The sequence below is a fragment of the Symphodus melops genome (genome assembly GCF_947650265.1).
Source record: "Symphodus melops genome assembly, chromosome: 12".
Lineage (NCBI taxonomy): Eukaryota > Metazoa > Chordata > Actinopteri > Labriformes > Labridae > Symphodus > Symphodus melops.
In genome coordinates, this window is record NC_136702.1 from 3,260,902 (window position 1) to 3,287,108 (window position 26,207).

Consider the following 26,207-nt stretch of genomic DNA (forward strand, 5'->3'; position numbering starts at 1 on the left):
CGTATGTAGCCCTTACTTTTTTCTCTTTTAATCCCTCTCTGTTGTCTGCTCACATTTGGGACCTGGTCTCGCTCCTTCTTCTTCTTCTTCTCCCCTGCTCTTAATCTGTGGCTCTGCCCTGTCTACTTCTGTGGCAGCTCATCATGCTCCCTGAAAAGCACCAGTGGCCGTGAGCTCATGTGACACATCCTGGACTAAAAAAAGAATGACTGAATACAAAAACTCAAAGTAGTCAAATCTTAACCCTGGGGGGGAAGTAAATGAAACGGAGTGAATCACCTTGAAGAAATACTCACTCATGACAAGCTGAGATTCACCTGAAACAGATAAAAACACTTTATTTCACCGATTATTCATGGGGACTGAAGGTATGGGGGGGCATATTATGATTTTGCCCCCCCCTTTCTGCAGCTTTCAGTCGCCATCAACCATCATAGCTTTAACATTCTGCTGCAGGCACCACGTTAAAAGAGAATACTGGACTGTACACACAGGGAGGGGCATTAAAAACCACCACAGCCAGTCCGGCAATACTGCAAAGGCCACGGGTGGGCAAGACACACACAACCGAAGCAGAAGGAGTCCATGTACAGTTCCAAGTCAGACACTATGCTGACTTCTGTGTAATGCTGTAAAGAAAACCGTGCAAGAAATTTCAGTTTAAATAAATTTGAGTCTCTTGTGTTGTCTCATGTTCTTCTGAAAAGGTCACGTTTTTTTTTTTTTTGTTGTTGTTCATAGACGTCTTTTGTAAAATAAATTATCACAGAAGAATATAAAGTCCCCCAGCAGCAGCCTGTCCACGTCAGCATCACAAGGAATGAGGAGGACAGCCATCAGTCACATGACCCCCGACCCCCCCTTCACACTTGTTTCGAGCTCATTGTCTGGAGGCTGAGGAAAACAAAGAGAAAGGGCGCGCTCCGGATCAAAGTCCAAGGTCATCATCTCACGCGTAGCCGTGACATCATCCACTCGAGACCCTGGCACAACCTGGAGGTAAACCAGACAATGGAGAGGAGAGGGGATGTGGAGGAGAGCAAAAACAAGCATGAAGATTATATTTTTGTGTGTCAACCAAATAATATTGGAAGTAACACCTTTCAGGGAAAAACTCAAAATAATGTAAGTGATCTCAGTTTGCATGTACAAGTTTCCTTTTTAACGGGACGAGTAGTAAATGTAGTTCTCACCCCTCCCCAGTGAGGGCGCAGCAGGCCTGGATGTGCCACTGGTGGTCTTTCACAGAGGTAAGCTGGAGGCTCTGGGAGATCTCAGCCACAGACATGCAACCCTTCACGTCCTGCTTGTTGGCAAAGATCAACAAGCCGGCCTTTCTTAAATCCTAAAAGGGCAGATGGAGAGAAATGTAGACTCATATAATGTAATACAGAAACCACGGTCATTTCTCGTGACACTTACTTCATGTGCCAGCATTCTGTAGAGTTCCTCTTTGGTCACTGAGATCCTTTCTCTGTCTGTGCTGTCTACCACAACAATAACAAACTGGGAAAGAGAAAGACAAAATGCTGATAAGTAAAAGAAAAACCACGTCCACACTTTGGTCACTGTGGACTAAGGAGACACTTGACTTCATTACGACGTTAGGTTTATTCTTTTCCTGCAGATTTTCTCAAGTATTAAAAAAAATGCAACAATCTAACTTCCCAAAAACGAAAACAAAAAATAGTTCAAATTCATGTTTTTTCACAAAGACATTTATTGTACTCTTTGAACATTGTTTTGAGTGATCAGAAAGATATGCATTAAGTGGGATGTTCACTTTTTTTTTTTTTTTTTTAATAAATTGAATCATCAGCTTGTCAAATTTCTCCAGAGAAAATTAAGTAACAGTTACAGCGCTTCTGAACTGCCTCCAACATAAAACCTTCTCACACACTGAAAAACACAGGAGATGAACCGGAGGAGCTGTACAGTAGGTGTGAACGCAAACAGACACATTTTTTTGCTCAGACATTACGCAGCGTGCTGCATAGAGCGTCTACCGCTGCGGCTCATTTCACTGGCCTTTTACGTACCTCTGTGTTCGTGTAGTATGTATTCCACGATGACCTAAGAGACTCCTGGCCCCCAATGTCCCACATCAGGAAATGGGTGTTGTTCACCACAATCTCTTCCACGTTGCTCCCAATTGTCGGAGAGGTGTGTACCACCTCATTCATTGAACTAGAACACACAGAAACGCCGACAGAAGCCTTCAAATAAAACCTGATATTACTCATTCATGATACATTAAACCGATGATAAAGCAGTGAGAGCTTTTCAAAGAGGATAAGTGAGAGTGTGCAGTTTGGATACTTACAACTGGTAAAGAATGGTGGTCTTGCCAGCATTGTCCAGCCCCACAATAATAACTTTGTGTTCTGAAAGGCAATAAAGACACTTTGAATGAATTCACAGAGCAAACAGTGACATCAATATGTGGGCTAAGTGCTAGTGACTGACTGACGTATGACTCTCGTGTAAACTCGGCCAAGAAATCTGTTTAAAAGATGTCTTTTGATGTGGAACTGCACAGAGATTCAAACAACGGCCCTTTTGTGTCCAGCATTATCCTTCACTTCCAAATTGTGTAGCTGCTTCGTGCATCGGGTATAACTGAGACATTGTGGTGCTGTGAACAGCGCTGCTTTCACGGCTACAGATGACTTAGTGGGTGGTCTTAAAGAAGCTTGTACGATCAGGCCGAACGGAGCAGCAGCTGTGGAGATGGCGCGCATACGTCTTTTCTGACAAACACAAAGAGACTGTACCTATGAAAAAGATGAACAAGATGTGACTGCCAGGATGAATGCTGCTCCCCCGTCGGTACACCAAAGTGACAAGATGTCCTTCAGCGTGTACAAGGACAGAATCAAAGCGCTAGTTACTGCTGTGGAAATATTTTGCAACAAAACTCAGAATCTTTCATCTCTAATCTAGTCTAGAACTTCTCCATCGTTTCCAATAATCCTGATTCTACAATCTACAAAGAAAACAGATTAGCTGGGTCGAACATGTGGGTATGTCTTTTCTCGAGCTTATTTTAGTTTTTGTGACAAACTTCTATTTTCTGCTCATCACTCAGGCCTTACAGATAGGATGCGACGCATCATAAGGTGGAGTTAAACTTCTTTTGTTAACTTGGGAACTCCCCGATGACACCTCGGTGGGTCCACTTGGAGGAAAGATCGGAACAAACAGTGTCCCACTTCTCTGAGTTATTTAACGCAAGTTTAAAGACCTATCGGGACGTCAGCAAGAAAACTCTTTTGGAAAGAAATTTCCAGCAGTTTGTGCTCTCCAGCAGCAGAAATGTGTGTTGAGCTCATGAAGCGCTCATAACAGAGCTGCAGCTCATGGATGAGCCTAAACTCCCCCAAATCCTGTCGTGCCCTGAGGATTTGATAAAGGCACCGCCTCTTCTACTCAGCTGCTCGTCTCCCCCTCAGCAGCAGAAGAAGAAGAAGAAGAAGAAGAAAGGCCAGTGTACGTACAGACGAATGTAAACACCAGAGCAGACTTTTGTTGAACAGGGCCGTGAAAGTGATTCACAGCGTAAGATTCAAGAAAAGGGCAGAGGTTCACTCAAGTCTTTAACACATACAAATGTAATACAATGACATGATTCATAAGATGAGTCCCATAATATAAGGTCTCTCTTCAGAGGATTCTGAATATATAATAGAGTAATAGATTACTTTATATAACTGCATCTTTTTGCAAAGTACACCACTTTCTACGAAACTTAACATCCCCTCTCTGTCCTGAGTTCAACAGATTTACAGAAAATCAGCAGCTATATCTCACCGCTTTAATTTACACTTACAGTATGTCTAAACTAAAACCATAATTTAGCTGAGGAAGTGAAAGCGGTTTCAAACAGAAGTGTGGGCCTAATCTTTGCAACTCTGCCGTGCTGACCCTAAACAAAACATGATAGCTGTGGGGACAAGGTCTAAAGCTACTTCAACAAAACTACAGCTGAAGCAGACAAAACAGCCCGCACATACGCAGACTCAACATGCAGACAAACACATGCAGAGATCAGAAGATCAGAAGGCTTCGGAGCAAAAACACTTCTCCATTAAAAAGGGTCACGCAGGTGCAAGCGAAGCTAAATATACCGTTAAATGTGTTTCCTCTCACAACTAAAAGTAGGTCTTCAAAAACGACAAATTCTTTTTTTGATCATTTTGATAAGTCTCCCTTTACAGCAAGGCTTGGGTTAAGAAACGTAAGAAAAAGGTAATAAGGCTGTGGTCATATTAGAAGGTGAAACTGTTCATTTATAATTAATAGCCTAATTATTCAATTATATTTAAAAGGAGTGAAGGGAAAACACTTCTCTAAGTGTGAATTTGTTTGTTAATATGACGGCTACCCAAACGTCACCACTGCACTTTTACCTTAAACTACAAATGTTTTAGAAAATGGATATAAATTGGAAGTTTTTCAAACAACTGTGAGTTCAAGTGTAGTGATGACTATGTTCAATAAGGTTGTTGTTGTTTTTTTTATATAAACATTGCCATGAGGCTTTTTAAACATAAAACTAAATGTGTAATCACATGTGCTCCCCCCACTGAGAATGAACAGTTGTTTTCAGATTGGACTGAATTGATCCCATGTGGTGGTTGGTGAGGGGGGGGGGGTTGTGGTTAGACTTCCTGGGACTTGGAAGTGTAGCTGGGGCTGGATCCAGTGGTAACAATAAAAGCCTCACACAGTCCACTGACATGATGGATGAAAGCAGAGAGTAGAGATGATTTATCCAGAGAAAGAATCTGTTTGTTAACAGGAGCAAAAACTAGCATGTGCACACATCCAAGCAAAATGCATACAGGTGCAGGGACAAAAATATTATGAATCATATTTAGACTTTGACATATGTTGGATTGTTGGGTCTGATTTTAAAATTCAGGGATTCTAAGTAAGGTTATAACTAAAAATGCAATAAATGTACTCAAAAGGAAAAGTCAACTAAAACAAAACTTTACATTCAACTATTAATTTATTTCAGTTCTAATGTTGGATGAGTAAAAAAAAAAAAAAGAAGTTATCAAACGTGTCTGTCTGGTGATAAGGCTCTATATGTACAGTGTGGTGAAAGGCTGTCACTGGACCAGAGCAGTACATGCTCTGCATAAGCCCAGTACACATGCCTGAAGGGACAGATGTGGGTGTGTCAAAGCTTGAGAACAGTGGTGTCCAAACTTTTTTCCCCCAAAATTGTCTTAAATGAAAGGACATCAAATACTTTTTTTTCGTACTTCATCTGGGTTTTTTATTTATTTTTCTCTGAAAGAAGCCTGCAACATTTGTTTTTTAGTAAAAGCTTTCTGTATTTCGCTTAAGTTACTAAATGCTTAAACAACAGTCTGCTTATTTCCAAAAATTATGCAAAGGTTCATTTTTTTAGTTAAGGAAAAAATGTGGAAAATAGTCAAAGCTGCTAAAAAAACAAAGAAAACAAATTGTACTGAAAATAATCTATTTTAGAAAATATCTTTCAGCCCTTGCTAACATGAAAAATAAAAATAAAACAAGCCATCTGAATGAGGCCTTTCGTCAAAAATCTTCTAATTCTTAGATTGAGGTCAGGGGGCCACGAAATAATCCCTTCAAGGGCCACAAATGGCCCCCGGGCCGCACTTTGAAAACCCCTGGTTTAGAGCCAGGTGTGAATGGATGTTGGGTTCACCTGTGCTGCTCGTGACACGTCTCTGATCAGGTGATGTGATCACAGTGAAGATACAAAGTCAAAGTGATTCATTCATCCACGTTACTGCTGATGTGGCTGACTTGTTTTGTGTAGCCATCACACCTGGTGAACAGATAATAAACGCTGACCCAGACGTCGGACCCGAACTCACGTTACAGGGGGGTTTTCCACAAAAAACTGTTTACTGATTCAAGATCAGTATCATGAGGATCAACGTGGTGTCACATAACCTTCCCTCCTAGCCCCAAAGAGCATAAATAATATACAAGGAAACAGACAAAGACACTCTCCCTCAGCTCCTATTCAAATCTGAGACACAGAGATAAACCCTATAAACCCCAAAAGTGCTCGAAGTAAGCATCATGTGTGTTCAAATGTGTACCAGTCCTGTTTTAATGGGGGGCCTTCACTGACCACCTAGCCCCCTTAAGCGACCGTTTATTCGATAGTTTAACGATAAATGACCAACGACCAGTCTTACCTTGATGATTAAAAAGCCTCCACAGCTTTGTGAAGAGTATCCCCATGGCTGACGATGAGTTTTTTTTAAATGCCAGCTTGTAGGAGTCCGCTGTACCTTAGCTAGCCAGGGTTGATGCTATCCAGTGCTATCAACTTTACCCACTTGGTAGCTAGCTGACTAGTCGACTACACCGACGACGAAGAGCCTTTTGGAACAACCTCCATACTTGTACACACTCGTCTTATTGATGTTTTTTATCATGTGTTCTAAATTGAGGTCGAAAAGTGAGAAGTATTGCCGAAAGCAAAACCAAAACGTAAGCCACAGTGGCTGGCTGGATGGTCGCTATCAGCTGGCTGTTGTGGTGAATGCGCTGCGCTTATTAGCTGTCAAAGCTGCGCATGCGTACTATCACTGTCTTGTTGGCAGTGTTATAAACTCGATTTAGAGTGAGTGAGTGAGAGCAATACAGCAAATATTTATCAATGAAAAATAATGTATTTATGAGAAAGTATTTTTAAAAATTAAAGACATTAAGTAAGTGAGACATGGTATAGAAAATAGGTATACTGTTTACAGGATAATTATTGGTAAATTTCTATTTCAAATAGAGATTATATATACATTCTATATATTATATTTATTTTATTTTTTTCACAGAATTACTATACTCTATAAATTTGGGAATTTGACAATATCTAGATTTTAAATATTTTCAATGATAAAACATTAATTTCAAAAGATCTGCAAAAAGTTTCAAGCAGATTGCTATTAAAGCTAAAATGCTAAAAAGTAAATCAACCAAATCAATTAACAATATTTTTGAAAATTAAAGACATTAAGTAAGTAAGATATGTCTTAGTAAATAAATTCGCTATTCCCAGGATAAATATTTGTATATTTCCATTTTAAATATGGATAAAAACAGAAAGAATACATTGCATTTATTTGGGGATCTGACAATATCTAGCTGCAATATTAGATTTTTTGAATATTTGTAAAAGTAAAACTTTCTCAAAAGATTGCTCGAATTTCCACTTAATCTGCAACATGTTTTAAACATACCTTTTATTAAAGTTACAATGCTAAAAAAAGAAGAAGAAAAAAAGAAAAGACCACCAACCTTATCATTGATATATTTAGTAATAAATAAAAAAATATATATTTATTTTTGGGCTTTTTTTATTTGAGAAATAGTACAGTGTATAGAGTTGGAAATCAGGGAGCGAGAGACTGGGGAATTACATGTGAAAAAGGAGCCACAGGTCGGATTTGAGCCTGGTCCACCCTTGGAGGACAATAGCCTCCATACACCGAGCATGCGCACTAACCACTGCTCCACCAGCTATTCTTCTACATTTGAAGTTATATCAGCCTGTCTTAAAAAGTCACATGACAAGATAAATGAAAGTCGTGTATATGTTTTGAACAAATAACAGTACAATCAATTACAGCATAAGGGCATTTTATTTCATTACAATTGGAAAATGACAGTGCACACAAACTTCTAATCAATGCATCATTCTCTCACAGGCAGTATTTAACTCTTATTTTAAACTGTTGATCCAAAGATTGGAAACAACAACAGTAAAAGCTACTGATTATGGCATATCAGAACAGAAGTCTCCACGTCGACCCCTGTTTTCCAGAGTCACTGAAGCACAATGACATCCCTGGACTATGAACTGAAAATAAACAAAAACAACCATTTCACGAGTCAAAGATATGTTGTTTAAGAGTTTTTTTCTTTTTTTAATGTATCAGTCATTTCTTTTTTTGGGCAGCATAAGTAATTCTTTTTGATTAAAAGTGTTGGAAAACGCTCTACATTTCCAGAAAAAGTACATTAATATGTAAAAGACATTTTGACAAATGCAGTGCAGTCCTACTCAAGTGCTTTCACATCCTTTTTAAAGAGTCTTTAATGAAACTCAGATTTATACAGTGACAAAACTGCAGCTCAAAATAGAGTTAAAGTGTAAGAGAAAGGAGCTGATGAAAATTGCTACTCAAAGAAAATATTTCAACTTCTAAAAACAAAATATGACAGAGGGATTTTATGTTGTTTTTCCTAGTGCTGGAAAGTTTTTGAAAGGTTTTGCCAGAAGAAACGACAGGAATGTTTTGATCATATACCATAAACTATAGACTCTTCCCTTTGATTATTTTGACTGTATTTACACATGGAAGCCCTCAATATCAATCTCTCACTAAAATCCATTTGTGTTATTCAGGAAAAATACCTTGCCAAGCATAAAAACAGATAACAGCAGTTGATAAAAGTATGGAATGTATATGAAAAATAAACTGAAATGACCTTATTTGTGACGTCTTTTTTGGGGGAAAACTAAATCTTAATAATCAGTATTCAAATTTCCCTCAGTAGGAACATAAACGCTACATTTGTCAGAAAACGTGTATGTACTCGAAATTACCTCTCATTCCTGAGGTTTGGTGCTTTCAAATATATTAATATTTCATAATTTGTTATCAATAAATATATATTCATCTTGATATGGATACTGACAAATGTGGCATAAAGAAATTAAAAAAAACCCCTCTTTCCTGATGTTCTACATGATTTTATATTTCCGTCTTAAAATGGTTTTCGAGAAAAAGTACTCCAAGAAATCACTAAAAGAGGACAAAGAGCTACAGCATGAACCCTGAAAAGAACAAAACACCATCCATGTTCAAAAACAAACGTGTTAAACTCTGGATTTGGGAACAGGCTTCCACAGGATTTATTACACTCACATCGAGGACAGTGGCAAACAAAAATTGAGGAGCATTAAAAATGCATTATATTCTGCTTCTAGCAGCTCCTGGACGCGTGCAAACAGGTTCTGTGCTCATCATCACTGCTGGACGCTCTTGCTTTCTGGCTGAGACGAGAAGTCGTGAGCTGTACAGTCCTATACCTGCATGCTACAGTAACAGCTGAGATGGCAGGGAGGGTTCACATATCGAACACCTGCTCATGTACTGAGCTCACAGGCCATGTCTGGGGAATATTTAAATCAGGTCCAGCCTTAGTCCTCCCTTTCAAACTTTTCTAATCTTGTGCTACTTTCAGATCCAGTCCCTTCCCTTGTTTCACGACAAAGCAAGAAGCAGGATTCTTATTCTTTAGGTTTATATGCTCTTTGTCACGAGCCAAGGCCAGAGGGAAAAAGGTACTACACATCAATACAAGGTTGTTACAGTCCAAATGAGTGTAGTAGTTTTCTTCATGTTACAGCAAACAGCCTTGACTCTTCATGTGTTCATAGTTGGTTGGTAAGAGAAAGACAGGCCTAAACTTGGTTTACACACAGCCAGCGCTCAGAGCCGTTGCCTGGAGTCGTGGTTGTAGCCTCCTGGGGATCCCCTGTTGCGATGAGGCTTGTACGAATCCTGGTAGGGGTCCTGGTAGTCTTCCTCTACCAGAGGGGAGTGGTCTCGGCTATGCTGAGAGCCAGAGGACAGACGGTTGCGATTTTTCCGTGCGCGTTCATTGTGGTAGTTCTCGTCGGCGGGCATCAGGCTGCGGCGTTCAATGGGGGAGTGGTCTGTTGTTGTGTGGTTGCTGTTGCGGTTTCTTTGGGCCTTTTTGAGAAAGGAAAAATGGATTCTGGATGGTGTTGTTTGCTATCGCAGAATATACACAGTGATACACATGATTCATGGTGTGGGACATGATGCATAAAATTCCATAATGATTGTAAGTGTTAAAGATATCTGTGATATGACATCATTTTGAATGCAAACATGTTAAAAGCAATAAGATAATATACTTTGGAAACTGGAAAATTCACATTTGACTTTAAAGGTATATCTTGTTGATTTCGTTCTTTCACTTTTCCTTCTGGTACAGTGTTGTTGTCGATGTCTTCTTATTAAAAGCTGTTATCTGCCACCAAGAGCCACAGACTTGTTACGCACATAAACAATAAAAGTAAGCTACAAAAAGAAGAACTAAATCACAAACTACAGTGTGAGCACTGGGGGTGTTTGATATGAACAGGAAGTGATTTGGCTTACTAGATATGTAGCATTTTTGTGGCTGAAGGAATCTCAACTATTACACTCATGCTGAGAAATGTACAGTATTTCCTCAAATGACAACATTTACCATGAACAATGACTTCTATGAAAAGCTGGCAAGATTTAGAGGTCAATAGGGCTGCTTCTGCCAGCTTAATATTCAGTCAATAAAACAATGCAAAAAACCGTCCTGCGGTCTACAAAGACTGAAAAAGGCCTTGTCCTATCTCATGAATGCAGTATACATGTGAGCATACATCCACATTAACAACAAATAGCGCAACCTATAAATCCTTTAATCAGCAATAAAATCTGGAGGAAAGCAGTTCAACCTTCATGGGTGAACAATGTTGAAACTGCTGGTAACCACCCGGTAGCTAATTGTAGCCCAAAAGATGCTAATATGGCGGATTTGGGATACCATGGAAATGTGATTTATCTGTTTTATTGCTCTTTATGTTGAATGCAAGTGTGTCAAGTGTGACATTGATGCACCAACCAGGAGAAGCGATCGAACATATTACATCAGGAATTTCTTGCTTTTAACTAACGACCAAAAGAAAAAAATGAGAATTGTTAATGTTTTTCTCTTGTTTGACAAGTTCACCTGAATGGCAGCAGGATATGGGGAGAGCGCTGTGGATCCCAGATTGCGTCCCATCAGGGGGTTGAGTGGTGTGCTTAGTGAAGTGTGTGTAGCACGCCAGTATGCCTCCAGGTACTCTGTCAGGTGTTCACAGGCATCCTCCAGCTGGTTCTCATCCAGAATGATATCAAACATCTCCTGCAGTAGAAGAGAAAGACGGTGAAGTGTAGCTGCTGTTCTTGCATATGTATTTCTTTTCTTAAGTCTCACCCCTGATGGTAGCAGAATAAAACCCTAACCAGGTAGTTGGGGGGGGGTTTTCTGCAGGATTTAAAAGGCTGTTTGAAGTTTACTCACAGTAGGACACTGCGACAGTTTTTCCGCCGCAACAAGCTGCACATTCAAGTGTTTGCTTTGAGATTTCCCTCTTGATTTGATCAGCCGCTGGAGTACCTGTGAGACGCAAATGTAAAGAAACAAAAGAGCAATAAATGATCTCTAATTGTGGAATAAACAATTTAAAAAAGGCTCGAGGTACCAAGTGTAACAATGCATGCCTCAGGGAGAGTCGTGTATTGGTTTCCTCATACTTCATGTTGAAATGCTAACAAGAGAGGATGTTTCTCACATTCTTATCATTTTGTTTGTTCTATGCAACATCAATGCAGAAGATCTTTTTATCTTCAAATGATACTGACTGCAGCTTTTACGGTATCCCTCGAGACCGCAGCCAAGGGTTTTATTGGATGGCTAAGCAGTATCAAAGCTTTCAATCTTACCTTCGGCGAGGACACTTTAACATGGACGATAATTGGTGCTAATGAGGTCTTGATGAGCTGTGCTGGATGGTTAATGGTGTCTGCATCCAACACGACCAGCTGCAGAGATCTGGCCAGCTCAAATATCCTTTCGATTTCACTCTGGACCTCCGCTACAGGAACACAACAACCACAACGACAAGATAAAGCAGAACTAGGAATGAACAGAGAGAAATGTGAATTTTTACAACATCCACATCGTCCTCGCCAACATGATATGCACATCATTGAGTGAGATAGTTCCTGTAGCTTTACCAAGGCTGGAGCGGGTGTTGGATCTCTCAATGATGGCCCTCTTACTGGGGTTGTTTAGTACTGACCTCTTGGCCAATGATATGTCAGCTGTTACCCTTGTGATGGATATCCTGAAACAACACAACATACATTTCATACATAGCTACCTGACAGCAGGATGATATGTACTGTTCATTGAGTCTGCCTGCTGTTGGATGCTCACCTCCCGTCAAACCTGTGCTTCAGGAAGTCAAACAGCGCCTTCTGCATCATATCTGTCACCTGCGGAAATAAATCCAGCAGAAGGGGGAGGACACAGGATGAAAAGAAGCCAAAAAGGTGTCAGGCAAGTTTCAAGCAAACAAATGAGTCACGTAGAATCAACATTCTTCTGACATGAACTCCAAATATGCACATTTTATTTCATTTTTGTCCGTTAAGGTTTGATTGGATCAAAAAGATGATTAATATTATGATTATACATTTGACTTTTAAAGAGCTTTTTGAACATTTTTTCGACTAATCAGATTTATTTACTGTAAAGTTGTGCAGTTTGGACCTCAGTGGTTACAAAACATATGACAGAATCAAGAAACTGAACAAATCAAACATGCTTTAAAAGCCTTTCACAGACCGGTTATACACATGCTTTGTCCAGATCCACCAGTTGAGAACCACTGATCTAAACTCAGCCAAAGGTCCTTCTTATGCAATACGAGTACTTTTATTTTCACTTTGAGAACAACTTTCCAATGAGTCTGTACTTTCACTTACATGTAAGTTACATACATTGCCAGCTTTGACCTCTTATTGAGAATATTTGGTATTTGCACTGTCATTTAATTAAAGGATCTGAATTCTTCTACACCACTGGAAATGTACCAGTCTCCATACAAACTAAACGCAGTACTCACTTTAAGAAAATCACAACTGTAAAAACAGAAAAAGAAGCACAGAAACCTTAAACCACATGAGATGCATGATCTGCTCTCACACTGATTAAGAAGCTGTTAAAGTTTGATGACGTTTCCTTTTGCTATTTGACCATTTAAAATGCATTTCAGTCACACATCTCTTTCTAAAACCTTGTTGCTCTACGTCATTCTCTCTTTTTGATTTCAAATCGTGCTCCACTTTTTCAGACTCAAAGCAGTTTACCCGGAAGGTTGTTGCCACGGCAACACCAGAATGGAAGGGCTGAGACGGTGATTCCATGACAACTGACTCCACACCACCTCCTTCAGCCTCCTTCATTGTGTTGCCCCGAGGTTGCAGTGTTAACTGATAATCAATGAGCACTTTCAGCTGTAATATTGTATCTCTTGGAATCTTCACTTGAAAGGGAATCAGCAGACGTGGATATGCAGGATACCTACGGCATGAAGCAACTGAGGCAGCTTGGTTTTTTGAGGGGGGAACAGATGATACTTCAGTACCCTTAGCAGTTGTCACTACAAAAAAATATGCAAGGTGAATCGAAGATTCAATAGAGTTTTGTGTTCAGCTATTATCATCTTGTTTTTTTTGCCCTTGAAAGTGACCATATTTGGACTAAAGGGTGGAGCTGGAGTGGAGCAAGAGGTTTTCCAAAACACTTCGTCAACAGCTACTTTGGTTAGCAGGATGCATCTGTAGTTCAAGGTTGATGTGATATTTAATCCAGAAAGTTCCTCACAGACGCTTTAAAGAGTTGGGTGAGTGATGTAGGTTTGAAGATATTCGCTGTAAGAAGGTGCAAGGGTCAGAGAGCTTAAGCAGTGGCAGCGTGTCATACCTCGTAACCTTTCAGAGACGGCCCCACCAGGACAACCGGCCTCATGGAGGGAACCACGTCATAGGGAGGGATGTGCTCAGCCTGGAGGGGCGGGCACACACAGCGTCAGTCAAAATGTAATATTAGAAAATCGAACACACCAAGGTATCTTTAAACGCTCCCATACAACGAAACATTTTAATTAAAAGTGTTTTCATGCTTTCAATAACTGTAAGTTAGTGTTGTGATTTAATTTACAGACACGTCATCTTGAAACATGATGTGCTGGTTCAAGTGGTTTATCACTTTTGAGAAGAGTCACTTCTGAGAATTGGTTCCTACATCTGACTCTGACTCAGATGCACCAACGACTTAATTTATTCGAACCCAATGACTTTGCCGTGACTAAATCAAAATAGACAGTCTGCTCGTCTGTGACCATTGGACTATAAAATATCAGAAAGTTTTGAGTTTCCTGAAAGCCAAGATGACGTTCCTCAAACGCTCAAACAAAGTTAATAGAGGTCAGTCAGAGAGGAGAAAAACATACACATAAAATATTCTGCTTTAACAAGGTAAAGTTAAAGCTTACAGCAAATTGATTCATGGATTAATCAGTGCAACTTCTCTCTATTTTAATAAGAAGGACATGTTAATTAAGGTCACAGTCGTTGTGTAACTCAGCGTGCAAAAAAGGATACCTCTCCAACTTAAAGCACTCTAATCAGTTCTAATCTCCCACATTTAATTCACTTGATTGTTTCCCTCTTTCATATCAAAATGAGGTTTTCCTATTTGAAGTTTGAGAAGTTCATGATCCATCTCATCCATGTCTAACATTCATCATCAGCAAAGCAGAGCTGTTTTATCACTCACAAGCAGGGGTGTGTTCAGATGGGTGTCCAGGGGTTGCATGGGCACCCCTTAATATCTGATTGGCCCCTCAAGGTGCAACCTCAAAATTTGTCTGTTTGCCTAATCGGAGGCGGAGCTTAAGTACTAATCAACTATTCTGGCTGTCTTCAACAGGATATTAATAACTTGTGCACACTGTCTAACTAGCAAAGGAACTAATTGCTAGTAAAGGTATACTTGAGTCTGAGTTTGAGTCCAGTTGCATTCAGTTGTGAATGTAAAATAATAAATAATGCACATAAATCTTAGTTTTTGAGACCCTCAAGAATCAAGCTAAGATTTAATGTTGCCAAATTGTTTTACTTACATTTCATCAGTGGGGATAATAGGTTAGCAATCTGAAATTAATTTGCGTGTGTGTGCCCAAACACGTCACATTATGCCAGCCATGTAATCAAGGTGCCCCAGGTGGGCCGCCCCCACTTAGAAAAGTCTGGACACGCCCCTGCTCACATGTAAAATGAGCAAATATTTGAAGAAAAAGGCAACACTCACCACTTTCTGTTTCTGCTTTCCTAAAGTAAAAGAGAAAAAATATCAGAAGAGTGCATACTTGATGTTGGAGAAATTGTGGAAACGGATTAGAAAAGATCAAGTCACACATGATCGGATATATCAATGATATTAATACTCCCACAGTTACCAAGACACAAATACAGAGCAGACACACATACAAACATCTGTATCTGTGAATTCCACAGAGAATATCTGTGGGACCAACCTGCAGAGTTTGGATTTGGTTTAAATGTTCCTGACACCATTTCTCCCAGACTGGACGTAGAGTTCCCACCTGACTTGTTGCTACAATAAAAAACAGCAAATAGAAAAAGAAAAGAGAAAAACAGGAGTGACTCAGTTACTGTCAAAAGTCATCAAAGACAACAAACTTAAATAATATATCACACAACAAATGTGATGTTTCTTAATTTAATTCAATATGAACACCTAAAGGAGCATTGAAGTTCATTTAAGCTCAAAGTACAGAAGCCCAAAGAGGACATTCAGCAATACTTTTTTTACCCTGATTTCCTTTTATAATAATAATAATAATAATAATAATAATAATAATAATAATAATGATAATAATACTACACTTTATTTGATGGCGCTGTTGTATAGTATTAAGTCAACTTCTGATGCTTTAGAGTTCTCAAGAAATCAATTTTTTATCCTGGGAAACCAGCAGTGTTATCTTGAGATGATGACAAAAACACGTCACAATCTTAAGAAAACAACTGGACATATTTTCTTACCATCTGAAAATCGGGTCAAGTAAAATATATGTGGAAACTGACTAAGGTTAATTATTTTCAAAAAGGGGAAGCATGTTTTAATGGAGGCGAGGACTACGTGCAAATGGTTTCTGTTATAAAAATAAACAGAAACAGAAATAAATGACTCTCTCTCTTCTCGTTATATTAAAAGTCAGGAAAGTCTAAGGCACTAAGCATCTCTAAACGCCCTTCCTGGCTGAAACCCATCGTCCCATCTGATGGAAAATTCAGCGCTGGCCAGGATCCATGCGCACCTCTGAGAGGCTGGACCACACAACACAGGTTGGCCCTCATCCATCTCACTTCCTCCCTATCTGCCAGTTCTTCCAGCAGCCATGTTTACTCCTCTCTGGAGTGGCTCTGTCTTTAACAAGTCCCCAAAACCCTCTTCATCCCTTCCAAGCTTTGCCTTCTGTGCATTTTCAACTCACTCCTTCCTCTCTGATACTCACCCATGGAAGCGTCCTCTCTTCTGCTCCTGCTGGAGTCGGATGTTTTCCAGCTTTAGAGGGCTCGGGATAAAGCCGATGTCACATCCCTCTTTCACCAGACGGCCGATCCACCAGTCATTGTTGTACTTCTGTAGAACGGAGGGATGAAAAGAGGACATAATACCTTAGGATTTCCACTCTGTGAGATGGACAACATACCACTAGAGGTGCAGCGAGAGAGGTCGGCACAATCCCACACACTGGGCCAGGCTGTCTTTTCCATCAGAGCAACAAATCAGCAGTTTAATACTGCAATCAATTAGAGAGTCAGCATCCTATTTAAACATGAAGTTAAAAAATGGTTTATTCATACTGTACCTACCCTTAATAACTTTAACTGTCATGTCCTTTATTAGATATTTTTAACCAAATTGTATTGTATATATCAGTATGTTTTCTAATTTACTCAATGTATGTTAAAATCAATAAACATTTAGGCTAAATTCTTGCACCTGGGCGCTGAATGCCAACTGATAGTTTTGCGCAAGCAGGCCAGCTAGTTAGCTAGCTAACACAAATAGTAGTAATGACATTGTTATGTAGCAGTGAAACTAATTTATATATTCCACAACACAAACTATAACATAGCACAGAACATTTAAGAAGAAGTGATATCATCCATAATAGATTGTGGGATGTGTAGTTTCTTGACTCCTGTCGAATGAAGTGTCTTTGAATTGCCCCCCGGGGACAAATAAAGAATTGAATTGAAGGACACGGACATGTAGCTGCCCCACCCTTCTGGTTGAAAGACGGCCGACTCTTCCACTGAGCCACAGTCGGAATAAGGAGTTCACTAACTATTAGTTGCAAACTAAGATGTCATAGACAGTAAAAAAAATCTAGTTTAGCTTAAGTGCTAAATAAATAGCATATTATTATGGAATTTATTTTGTGAGCAATGGCTGCCAGATACTTGAGGAGCAACAGAATAGAACAGCCTTCAATATAAAAGCACATCATGCTGATTTAATAAATAAACTAAATGAGGTGGACCAAAAGGAATCCTCACACAGTGCCCGACTCGTACCTCTTTGATATGGAGGAAGTCCTTGGCATCAAAGTTGACGGCAGTGCCGGCCACAGGAACATCCTCATCCAGAGCGCCACAGTAGCTGACATTTGTCCTCACAGCAAACGCCACTGCTTTAGTCTGTAAGACAGCAGGGAGGAAAATATGTGATCACAGCATTAAGCTGGAAGGTGAACATGTCAAAGGAAAAGGGGATATTATCACCAGTCACAAAAGATGAAGTGTGATACGATAAAGCTGGCTTTGTTTTCTTGTTAAGGCATTTCAATAATAGAACAAAACAGACACAACAGTAGATGCACAGTAGACACGACTGGTGTGTTTCCCTTTGGCAGAGAGAGATATTAAATGAGCAGGGTTTGCACATTAAGCTCCACCATCACTTGCAGCAAACCTACAGCGAGGGACGGGTGCAAACAAAGATCTCTCCTCATGATGGAGGCAGTGAAACCATCATCCGCCAAAGCTAAAAGACAGAGTCAAAGTTCATGCTTTTAGTTACACCATGGGATTTTCTACTATAAAAGTGCCTGCAATGAAAAAGCCCTATTGACTATCAATTCACCGAGAGACACGGAAAGTTGATCTGGAAAGCTCTCTAACAAACTAATTTGTGCTAATTATTTGTGCTAACTAATGTTATATTCTAAATCTCCCAGGGAAGTGTGAAGTGAACTCACACCAGTACTAAAGAAGTCTCAGCAGAGTCTTTTCTTTTCAGTACAGCTATAAAACTTTTTCCACATCACAGGAAGGTGTGATGTGTGGGATTTAGAGCATCCACACCTTTAGATTAACTGTGTGGTATGTGAACACATGACAGCAGGAAACATCTGGACAACGACCTTCAATAAACCAAAAGGGCCAGGACGTACCGGACCTTACTGGAATCTACACCATTAAAGGGAACGAGACCATAGCCTCGCCACCAGCGCCCCGTGGATGGATAACTTTTAAAACTGTGCATGCAGACCTGCAGGAGTGAAGTCTGTCCTGGGATCAAAACAGCTCCATGTGATACACAGGACAGAAAGTGTCTCTATTGTCCTCTAAATAGTTCCTTGAGATCCTGACCTTTGCCCTCTCGAGCTGAACAGTGGCCTGCTGCTCCCGCTCCTGCCGGCCGCCCTCCTTCTCCTCCTCAAGGGACACGTCCGAGTCAGACGGTCGGCTTGTGTACGAATCAGCTGAACCCTGGAGAAAAAGAAGATGAAGATTCAGTCTTACAAGAAGGGACAGCATTTTGAAGTATTGGCGGAACATCCACAGGGTATGAACAACTTTTTTTTTTCTTCATATGATGCTGATTAAGTCTGACATACAAAGGGTGTGTAACTTGATATGCCCGATTCTAACACATTTGAGTGCATGACAGTGCAAACGGAAGCAAGACATAATGGGAGGCTATTTCTTAAAACCACACAGCAAATCAATTTTTAGGAGGCTACAGCAACCACAGGTGTGTGTGTGTGTGTGTGTGTGTGTGTGTGTGTGTGTGTGTGTGTGTGTCGCTGTGTCAAACAGCTGCTTGTATTCTTCTTCATTCAGGATCAAAGGCAGACAGATTAAAGATGACAACTGGCTGGGGGGGGGGGGGGGGGGGGGGTTCAGAGGGACGGTGTTTTGTCTGTAGTTAACAGGAAACCCTGCTTCATTATTCCTGTAGTCATGGTAGTTGGAGTAAATTTGAATACTGGTGATGACATAGAGAGGGGGGACACAGTGTTGTCTGTGGAGGAAATGGAAAGCTGTGCTGACCTCTATGGGTTCAGTGTTTTACACTTTTCATCAAAGGAATGGAGCTAAACTGTCAGGTTTTGGGTAACGTGTCCGACTTCAATGCTTCCTTCTTATTTGTCATGTCTATTACTGTCAGGACCTGGATTGTTTTTCTGTGGGTATACTGAACACATCAATGTCAAATATTGGAGGTCCTGTCTTTTATCAAGCCAGATACAAATGTAGCTTAGGATAACTCCCTTAAAGATGACATATTATCCTCTTTGTCCACCTTTTTGCAGACCTGTGCAACTTTTGCTTTCGGCTCGGGGTAGAGTCCATGGATAGAGCTACCAGCAGAAGGGAGCTTTTTTTTCTCTTCAGTATCCCACTGTGCTGTCACAGGGCGAGCAAATGTGAAACAGAGCGTTTTTCTCTGCGCTGTAGTGTTTATGCAGACCACAAACAAAAGACTGGATGGGTTTATTTCACATTTTGTGGGTCGGTAGACTCTCTCTATTCAAAAACAACACAAAAATTGATTTTTCATAATATGTCCCGTTTAAAACAGATGTGCTATAAGACATTTTGTTTATCGCAGAGAATACTGTGTCTTGCTAAACTGTTTTCTTTGGATGGACCTTTCACTGCCAATACTTGAAGTGCTTGTTGGCCAATTCACAAGTGTATCTCTATGTATGCATCTCCGATATATTTTAACACCTTAAGCTGTTGCCGGTGTTGATTGGCTCTCTGGGAACAGCTTTTTACTTTTGCAAAATCTGTCCTCGCAACAATTTCCAACTGTGAAAATAACACTCCGAAAATATGACTCGCATCTGGAGGATGTTAGAGATAAGGATACATTTGGCCGACATGTTAGAAATCCCCTTCAAAATCAGATTATAAATCAAGTTACTGGTTATATGTGCAGCCGCCTGAATAAGCACGTGTGTGTCAGTTCCTCTTGGGCACAGTAAATAGTCTGACCCTCACACCAGTCTCCCTCAGGGTGACGATCAGTCTTATAACATCACTATCAGCGCACTCATCTCCTTCTTAACTCACACACTGCCTCAACCCTCGTCCTTATTAGCTACCCGTCTGCGTTAGAGGAGCAATAAAAACGCCCATCCAATCACTCAAGACAGCAACAGAGTGAAAGAGGCAGAGAGAGAGAGAGTAAGATTATGACCGCGCGAGCTGAGGAAACTCAGTGTGGAAACATAAACAGAAGCTGCAGTGGACGCACAGAGACACAGCTGTGAAGCGAGTCTTGCCTCAGCAGAGAGAAATTATTACGGCTCAAATGTGCTCATCAAGCTCCAGCATCACATCGCAGAGGGCCTGCGGAGAAGGAGGGGTGCTATTAAGGAGACGCTGTTTCAGACCCTTAGCAGTGAGGATCCAACAACACATAGCAGGTGCAGATCTCAGACTGAGGAACAAAACTTTGAAAGATGTACTTCTTTGCGCAAACTTTAATATTCTGCAACAAATCTGATTCTCATCATGCAATCCATGTCTCCAATACTATATTGCCTGATAGAAGTATTAGCATTAAACGATATATTCGCCATGAACAAGTCCTCGCCGCAGCCGCCATGTCTTCAAATACGACCACATCCCCCTGCATCATCCCCTACTTTCTCCTCCGAAAACACTTCCTGTATGCTGTCCTGTCCAGTAAGGGCAAACATGGCCAAAAGATCACTGAACACAGTGGAGCCCTGTCAGTGGATTCTTGGCTAATTGCATGAATAATCCCGGCTGAATCTACCGCTCATGCTTTAACAAACCACTTTCAAACAGCGCTGACCTATTTGTCACATTATGCTACACACAACAATGATGCATATGTAACCAGCGCATCCTGGCCCAAGGACTTCACCCTTGGCTGACCGCTCCTGTAGCTGTTTGTGTTCCATATGGGAGATCTGGCTTCAGGTCAGTTTTTACAAATGTACATTGTAACTGTGCACTGTACAGTACACAGTGTGTGTGGTGGTACATATTTAGGTCTTTGTTTTGATTTAATTCATCTAATACTGTAACTGTTTAAAATATGCAATGTTCACGGAGCACTGTTACCTTTGAGCTTGTTTACTCATTAACTGCTTTTGGGTCAACAGTGAATCCTCTGGTTTATTTAGTGGTGCCATGTTTCCATTAAAAATACCTGAAACCTTTAGTCCTATAGGAACTTCCTTTTTAGGAACTAAAAGGTGTCTGCCGCCCGTTGTTGACTTTATTTTATCAGCTAGTCTCTTGACATGCTAAAAAGTGAAAGTTGATTTTATTGTTATTCTATTGCCCCCTTGGGGGAATTTGTCGGGACAGAGAAACACCGAAACAGACAGAGAGCAGCAGCGCTTGTTTCTGGGTCGCTAGCAGGGCAGCGCCACTGAAAAAAAAAAGAGATGAATGAATTCACAGCATCGTGCTTCACTCTTCGATCCTCTCTTTCTAGTCCAGTTAGCTCTTATATTCTGTTCCGTCCCCGTGACGGAGTGAGATATTTCCGCTCTGTAACACACGCTACACTACGGCTGAGTAATCTCAGAATTAGCATGAACACTGGACGCCTGCACCATAGGCAACAAACAACAAGCTCAGTGTTAAGACTCTCTGGGGTCTGCATGCATATTACTGCTCATCAGTGCCTTCCAGTACAGGTGCGCTGTACGCTGCTTGCAGGCTGCCACACAGAGCAGCTTCTGCAGGGCCAGGAGAACGTTATCACCTGCGTCAACTTAAAAAAAACAACTTTAAAAGGAATCAATTATGGGGTTTTTTGGAGAAAAAAACTCAATGACAGGGCGCTGTTAGTGCCAGTGGTTACTACACACGCCCAATGTGGGGGCTATATTCCTCCAAGCAAGTGGCCCAGGTTCGAATCCGACCTGTTGGCTGACATCCTGCATGTCATCCCCAACTCTCTCTCTCCCTGATTTCCAACTCTATCCACTGTCTTATCTCTCTAATAAAGGTACAACAAGCCCCGCCCCCCTCCAAAAAAAAGAGAAAAAAGAGTGACATCAAAATGTTTATAATATATTGGCCTCACAGTGTTTAAAACCCACCTGTCCAAAGTCATATACGCTCTCTGTTTGTCTGTCATTTAGTCTAACATCTCATTAAGTGTCAGTCCTTCTTCAGTACTTTCTATTTATAGTGAAACAAAGGTCACCTCAGAATAACCAGAACAAAAGCAGTTAGAATGCAGATACACCCTATCCATATCAAACCTGTATTTCTTGGTTTAAAAAAATGCAGCTAATGCACGAAACAATCAGTGCATACGTAGTGTTATGTAACAGGCGAAAGCCTTATGACACTGAACCATGTTGCATGATGTAATGTGTGTCACAGTGCAGTTAAATGGCCACCATGCCATAGTACCTGAACGAGTTCATGAATTTTAATGCCTTCTGTTGCTTTCATGTCGTGAAATCAAAGCGGTTCACCTCTCACTGGTTGAGACAGAATATCAGCAGAGCTCCTGCACTCACTGTTCACCATCAAAAGACGGGAGACGAAAAAGCAGATAAATCATAGCACAAGCTTGAATACAAGAAGTAAGTTAAATGTCCTTTTCCTGTGTCGAACTCGTGAGCTGTACGGTTTGAGCAACATAATTATGATTATCAATCTTTTCCTTGTACAAAGGGAAGGTTCACACGTTTTTGTTCGACCTGTACATTTTCATTTGTCATTTAGGCCGAAGAGAAAAGAAAGGATGCCTCGTCATTGTACTGCTTAAACAGAATACAAAATGATTCGTCCTAAACTAACAAAACATGCTTTTTGGATGTTAAAAACATGTGTTTTTAAATAACCATATGTTCTCTAAATACCATTTCTGAAAAGGTTAACATTTTTGCCAGCAGGTTAACTATAAAAAAAAACTTGACAAACTTTCATGAAACCTTATGTAGGTGGACATAAAGCCTGGCTGTCATATCAGGCCTTTATCCAATAAGGTTAAATGTACGCAAGTTCAACGGTGGTTCAGCAGTAAGGCATTAAGAGGATATAGAAAAATACAGAAGATCAAATATAGGTAATGGATTCATTGGGATCATTTGCAATGTTTGTCGCTTGATTTGATTTTTTGCAGTCAGTGTGCAGATGTTAGTCCTCGTCCATGTTTAAGAACATCTGTCAGAGCATCACTACCCTTCTGATAAAACATTCTACAATGCTTGTCATATCCCATCAGCCCATTGCGTTCACTTATTTTTATTTCATGGTTTCAAATATCATAAACATACCTTACAAATCTATTTCAAGGTCTAATAATACAACACTGTTGAAGGGTTCTGCCTCCGAATATAATAACGTCAGACAACATCATGTTGACTGAAGAGCAGGTGATTGAGTGTTCTGTGTGCATTAAACCTGCTGAACAGTGCAGAACAAAGAGTATCGCGTTACTGCGTACGTAAACACAGAGATATACAATAATCCCAATGTTTGCTGCCAGCTTTCATTTCTTTAAAAATAGGCTCCGCTTGACATCATGTAATAAAATAAGTAGGTCACACGGCAGCTGAAAACTCCAATGAAAGCTGAAATGCATTAAGACAAATCCACTGCTACAAAACAAACTGTGAAAGATGCTGCATAAATAACTTCCAAATTGAAAAGATTCACAGATAGAATTTAAAATATTTTAAGTGGGAAGGACCATTATCAGGATACTAGAGACTAACAATATCCTTTAAAGTGACACATTAAATGCATTGTGCACTTTTAAATCGCTAAGAGGCGTCCAAAACATCAGTGATCCAAACTAATCCAGACCATTCAGGACCAGAATCTGAACTTGAAGGAGGACAAACTGGCTGCTGCATTGTTGTCAGAGAAGCCGACACTTCAACATAGCATGTTCGCTTCATGTTCGATGACACTGTAATTTCATTCTATGATTTAATTCACTACATATCTCACACATTGCTCCTTTAAGACCAAACTTCCAACACTCTTATGGTCACTTTCAGAATTTTACACAAGTGTGATCTTGTCTGAAGAGAATAACTTCACACGTCTCTTTCTGTCCAAGTGGCCGTTGTGAAAACATCATGTCACCACTCAGCTGTTGAAGCGTGAAGATCGTGGAAGCTGTCCATTTCTCTCAGCACTCGGGAGGTTGACTCATTTGTAAAGCCAGAAGCTCGTGAAGTTGATCCCTGATTCACAATCATTTCTCTTTTCAGTTTCTATGTTTCAGCTGTGAGACATCCAGTCAGGTGGAGTCATTCTTAATTCAATAAACAAAACTCTAATTCAAGCGTGCTGCTTGAACTACTTCCATTCACTTCACATATGGTCCACATATATGATAGATAACATAAAATCATATACTTCGATGAGCTGCTGTCACCCCAGTACATGTCCAGCTCATCAGGTTGGTTGATGTCATTTCCTTTTTGGCGGATAGTGGACGTTTGAAAAGCCAGGCCCCAGCTCAAATGTTTACCGAACAGATGACGGTACAGTCTGTTGCCCCTGCGGTCGCTGCCATACACTCTGCTCTGCGTCCGACCACCAAAAGAGAGGGTAGCATTCAGTCGGATACACTGTGACAAACAGAGCCTCTGTCATATCCTCTGGACATTTCATAAGACCTGAAAATGTGAGATTTGGTGAGCAAGCGAGGGTTCTTTATTTAGCAGCTCGACTCTTTCTGAAGAACTGAAGATTTATCACTGAAACATAATGTGACACATTTTCAGATGACAGTTATGTAAAATTTAAAATAAACAGCAAATAATGAATTAATCAAGTTATAGTTCAAAATGTAGATTGTTCTTTAATAGTTCAGACGTTTAACAGGCAAACATTTGAAACATTTGTTGGTTTCAGGTTGTGAAATTTGATTTTTTTTTGTTTTTTTTTGTTTTTTTTGTCATTTTTCAACCTATTTCATTTTTTTTTTATCCACTTCTTTCTAGCCTTTGTTAGAAACCTGATATACAACAAACTAACCTTGTAAAAAAAATGTGAAAAAGATTACAATTACTAAACCTATGGGGCTGCTATAGAAACTGCACACAATGCATGTGAAAGCCCAAACACACACAAACACACAACAACGTAAAGCTCATGGGAGCAGGAACATGCCTACAAAGGGCTGCTTGACATCAGGACTCAGGCATGATGTATTGCTTCAAATTCTGCCCCGTTCATCAATTTCTTCTCCTGCGATGGCGCTTTTTTTTCCCCCCAACAACCTTCTCAACCAATTACCTCACATCCTCGGCCACTACATACGTTTGCATGATTGCATTCTGTGTTGTGATCAGCTGTTTACATGCCACAGTGAAGAGACAAAGAGGCACTTTGTCTGTTCTGGATGAAGTCAGTAATGTCATTGTGAAGGGGAAATCGTAGTCTCCCTGTATAGATGTGTCCTATAGGCCTGTAAACAGTAAATTACATGGGTGACTGATGGCAGGGGCGCACTGTCAACAGCTTTTACATTCAACTAAACTTGATCCCTGTATTTCTCTGCTGCTCTGTTTTTGCTGTGATAGCATGCTTTCTATCTATCTATCTATCTATCTATCTATCTATCTATCTATCTATCTATCTATCTATCTATCTATCTATCTATCTATCTATCTATCTATCTATCTATCTATCTATCCATCCATCCATCCATCCATCCATCCATCCATCCATCCATCCATCCATCCATCCATCCATCCATCCATCCATCTACCCAAACATCCATCTGACTGTATGTCCCTCCATCTGTAACTCAAACCATCCATCCATCTATCTTTCCATCCCATCTGTCCATCCATCCATCCATTCTTCCTTCCATCCATCAGTTTATCCATCCATCTATTCCTCTTTCCATCCATCCATTGTCTATCTATCTGATCATCCATCCATATGACTGTCTGTCCCTCTATCCAGCCATCCATCCAACCATCAATCCCTCTGTCAGTCAAACCATCCATCCATCTGTCCAACTGTCCATCTGTCTGTCAACTGTCCATCCCTCTATCCATCCGTCAATCTGTCTCTCTGTCCATCCATTAATCAGTCCATACATCAGTCAAATCATCTGTTAGTCTGTCCATTGCAAAAGTTAATGTAAAGAAAAAGAAGAAGGATGTCCTAAAGAATGAAGTTTTCTTTGTAAGAGTCTGCACATTA

The 26,207-nt window shown here is 40.3% G+C and overlaps 2 protein-coding genes across 3 annotated transcripts in view; both read right to left on the reverse strand.

Moving 5' to 3' along the window:
- Positions 1-312: 312 nt before the first annotated feature.
- arl5a (ADP-ribosylation factor-like 5A) lies at positions 313-6,592 on the reverse strand. Its single transcript, XM_079356827.1, has 6 exons — positions 6,207-6,592; positions 2,324-2,384; positions 2,040-2,187; positions 1,423-1,506; positions 1,194-1,345; positions 313-993 (listed from the first exon to the last, which is right to left on the reverse strand). Exons 1-6 carry the CDS (start codon positions 6,250-6,252, stop codon positions 945-947), a joined length of 540 nt encoding a protein of 179 aa, XP_079212953.1. The 5' UTR covers positions 6,253-6,592; the 3' UTR covers positions 313-944.
- A 1,046-nt stretch (positions 6,593-7,638) lies between these two features.
- cacnb4a (calcium channel, voltage-dependent, beta 4a subunit) overlaps positions 7,639-26,207 on the reverse strand; it is a 32,308-nt gene continuing 13,739 nt past the window's right edge. For both annotated transcript variants that reach the window (XM_079356821.1, XM_079356822.1), the window contains 12 exons: positions 18,393-18,512; positions 17,316-17,438; positions 16,247-16,374; positions 15,242-15,321; positions 15,016-15,035; positions 13,627-13,707; positions 12,076-12,134; positions 11,874-11,983; positions 11,580-11,731; positions 11,158-11,253; positions 10,822-10,998; positions 7,639-9,776 (listed from right to left, as the gene is read on the reverse strand). In XM_079356821.1, coding sequence (XP_079212947.1) covers positions 9,513-9,776; positions 10,822-10,998; positions 11,158-11,253; positions 11,580-11,731; positions 11,874-11,983; positions 12,076-12,134; positions 13,627-13,707; positions 15,016-15,035; positions 15,242-15,321; positions 16,247-16,374; positions 17,316-17,438; positions 18,393-18,512 — 1,410 coding nt within the window. In that variant the 3' untranslated portion in view covers positions 7,639-9,512. The remainder of the gene's footprint in view (positions 9,777-10,821; positions 10,999-11,157; positions 11,254-11,579; positions 11,732-11,873; positions 11,984-12,075; positions 12,135-13,626; positions 13,708-15,015; positions 15,036-15,241; positions 15,322-16,246; positions 16,375-17,315; positions 17,439-18,392; positions 18,513-26,207) is intronic.

Excerpts from the sequence above, each read along its gene's own strand:
- arl5a (XM_079356827.1), bottom strand. The coding sequence starts at position 6,252 with ATGGGGATACTCTTCACAAAGCTGTGGAGGCTTTTTAATCATCAAG. Across the intron at positions 2,385-6,206 it reads GAGGCTTTTTAATCATCAAG|AACACAAAGTTATTATTGTG; the intron begins GTAAGACTGGTC and ends ATTGCCTTTCAG. Across the intron at positions 1,507-2,039 it reads CATACTACACGAACACAGAG|TTTGTTATTGTTGTGGTAGA; the intron begins GTACGTAAAAGG and ends TCTCTTTCCCAG.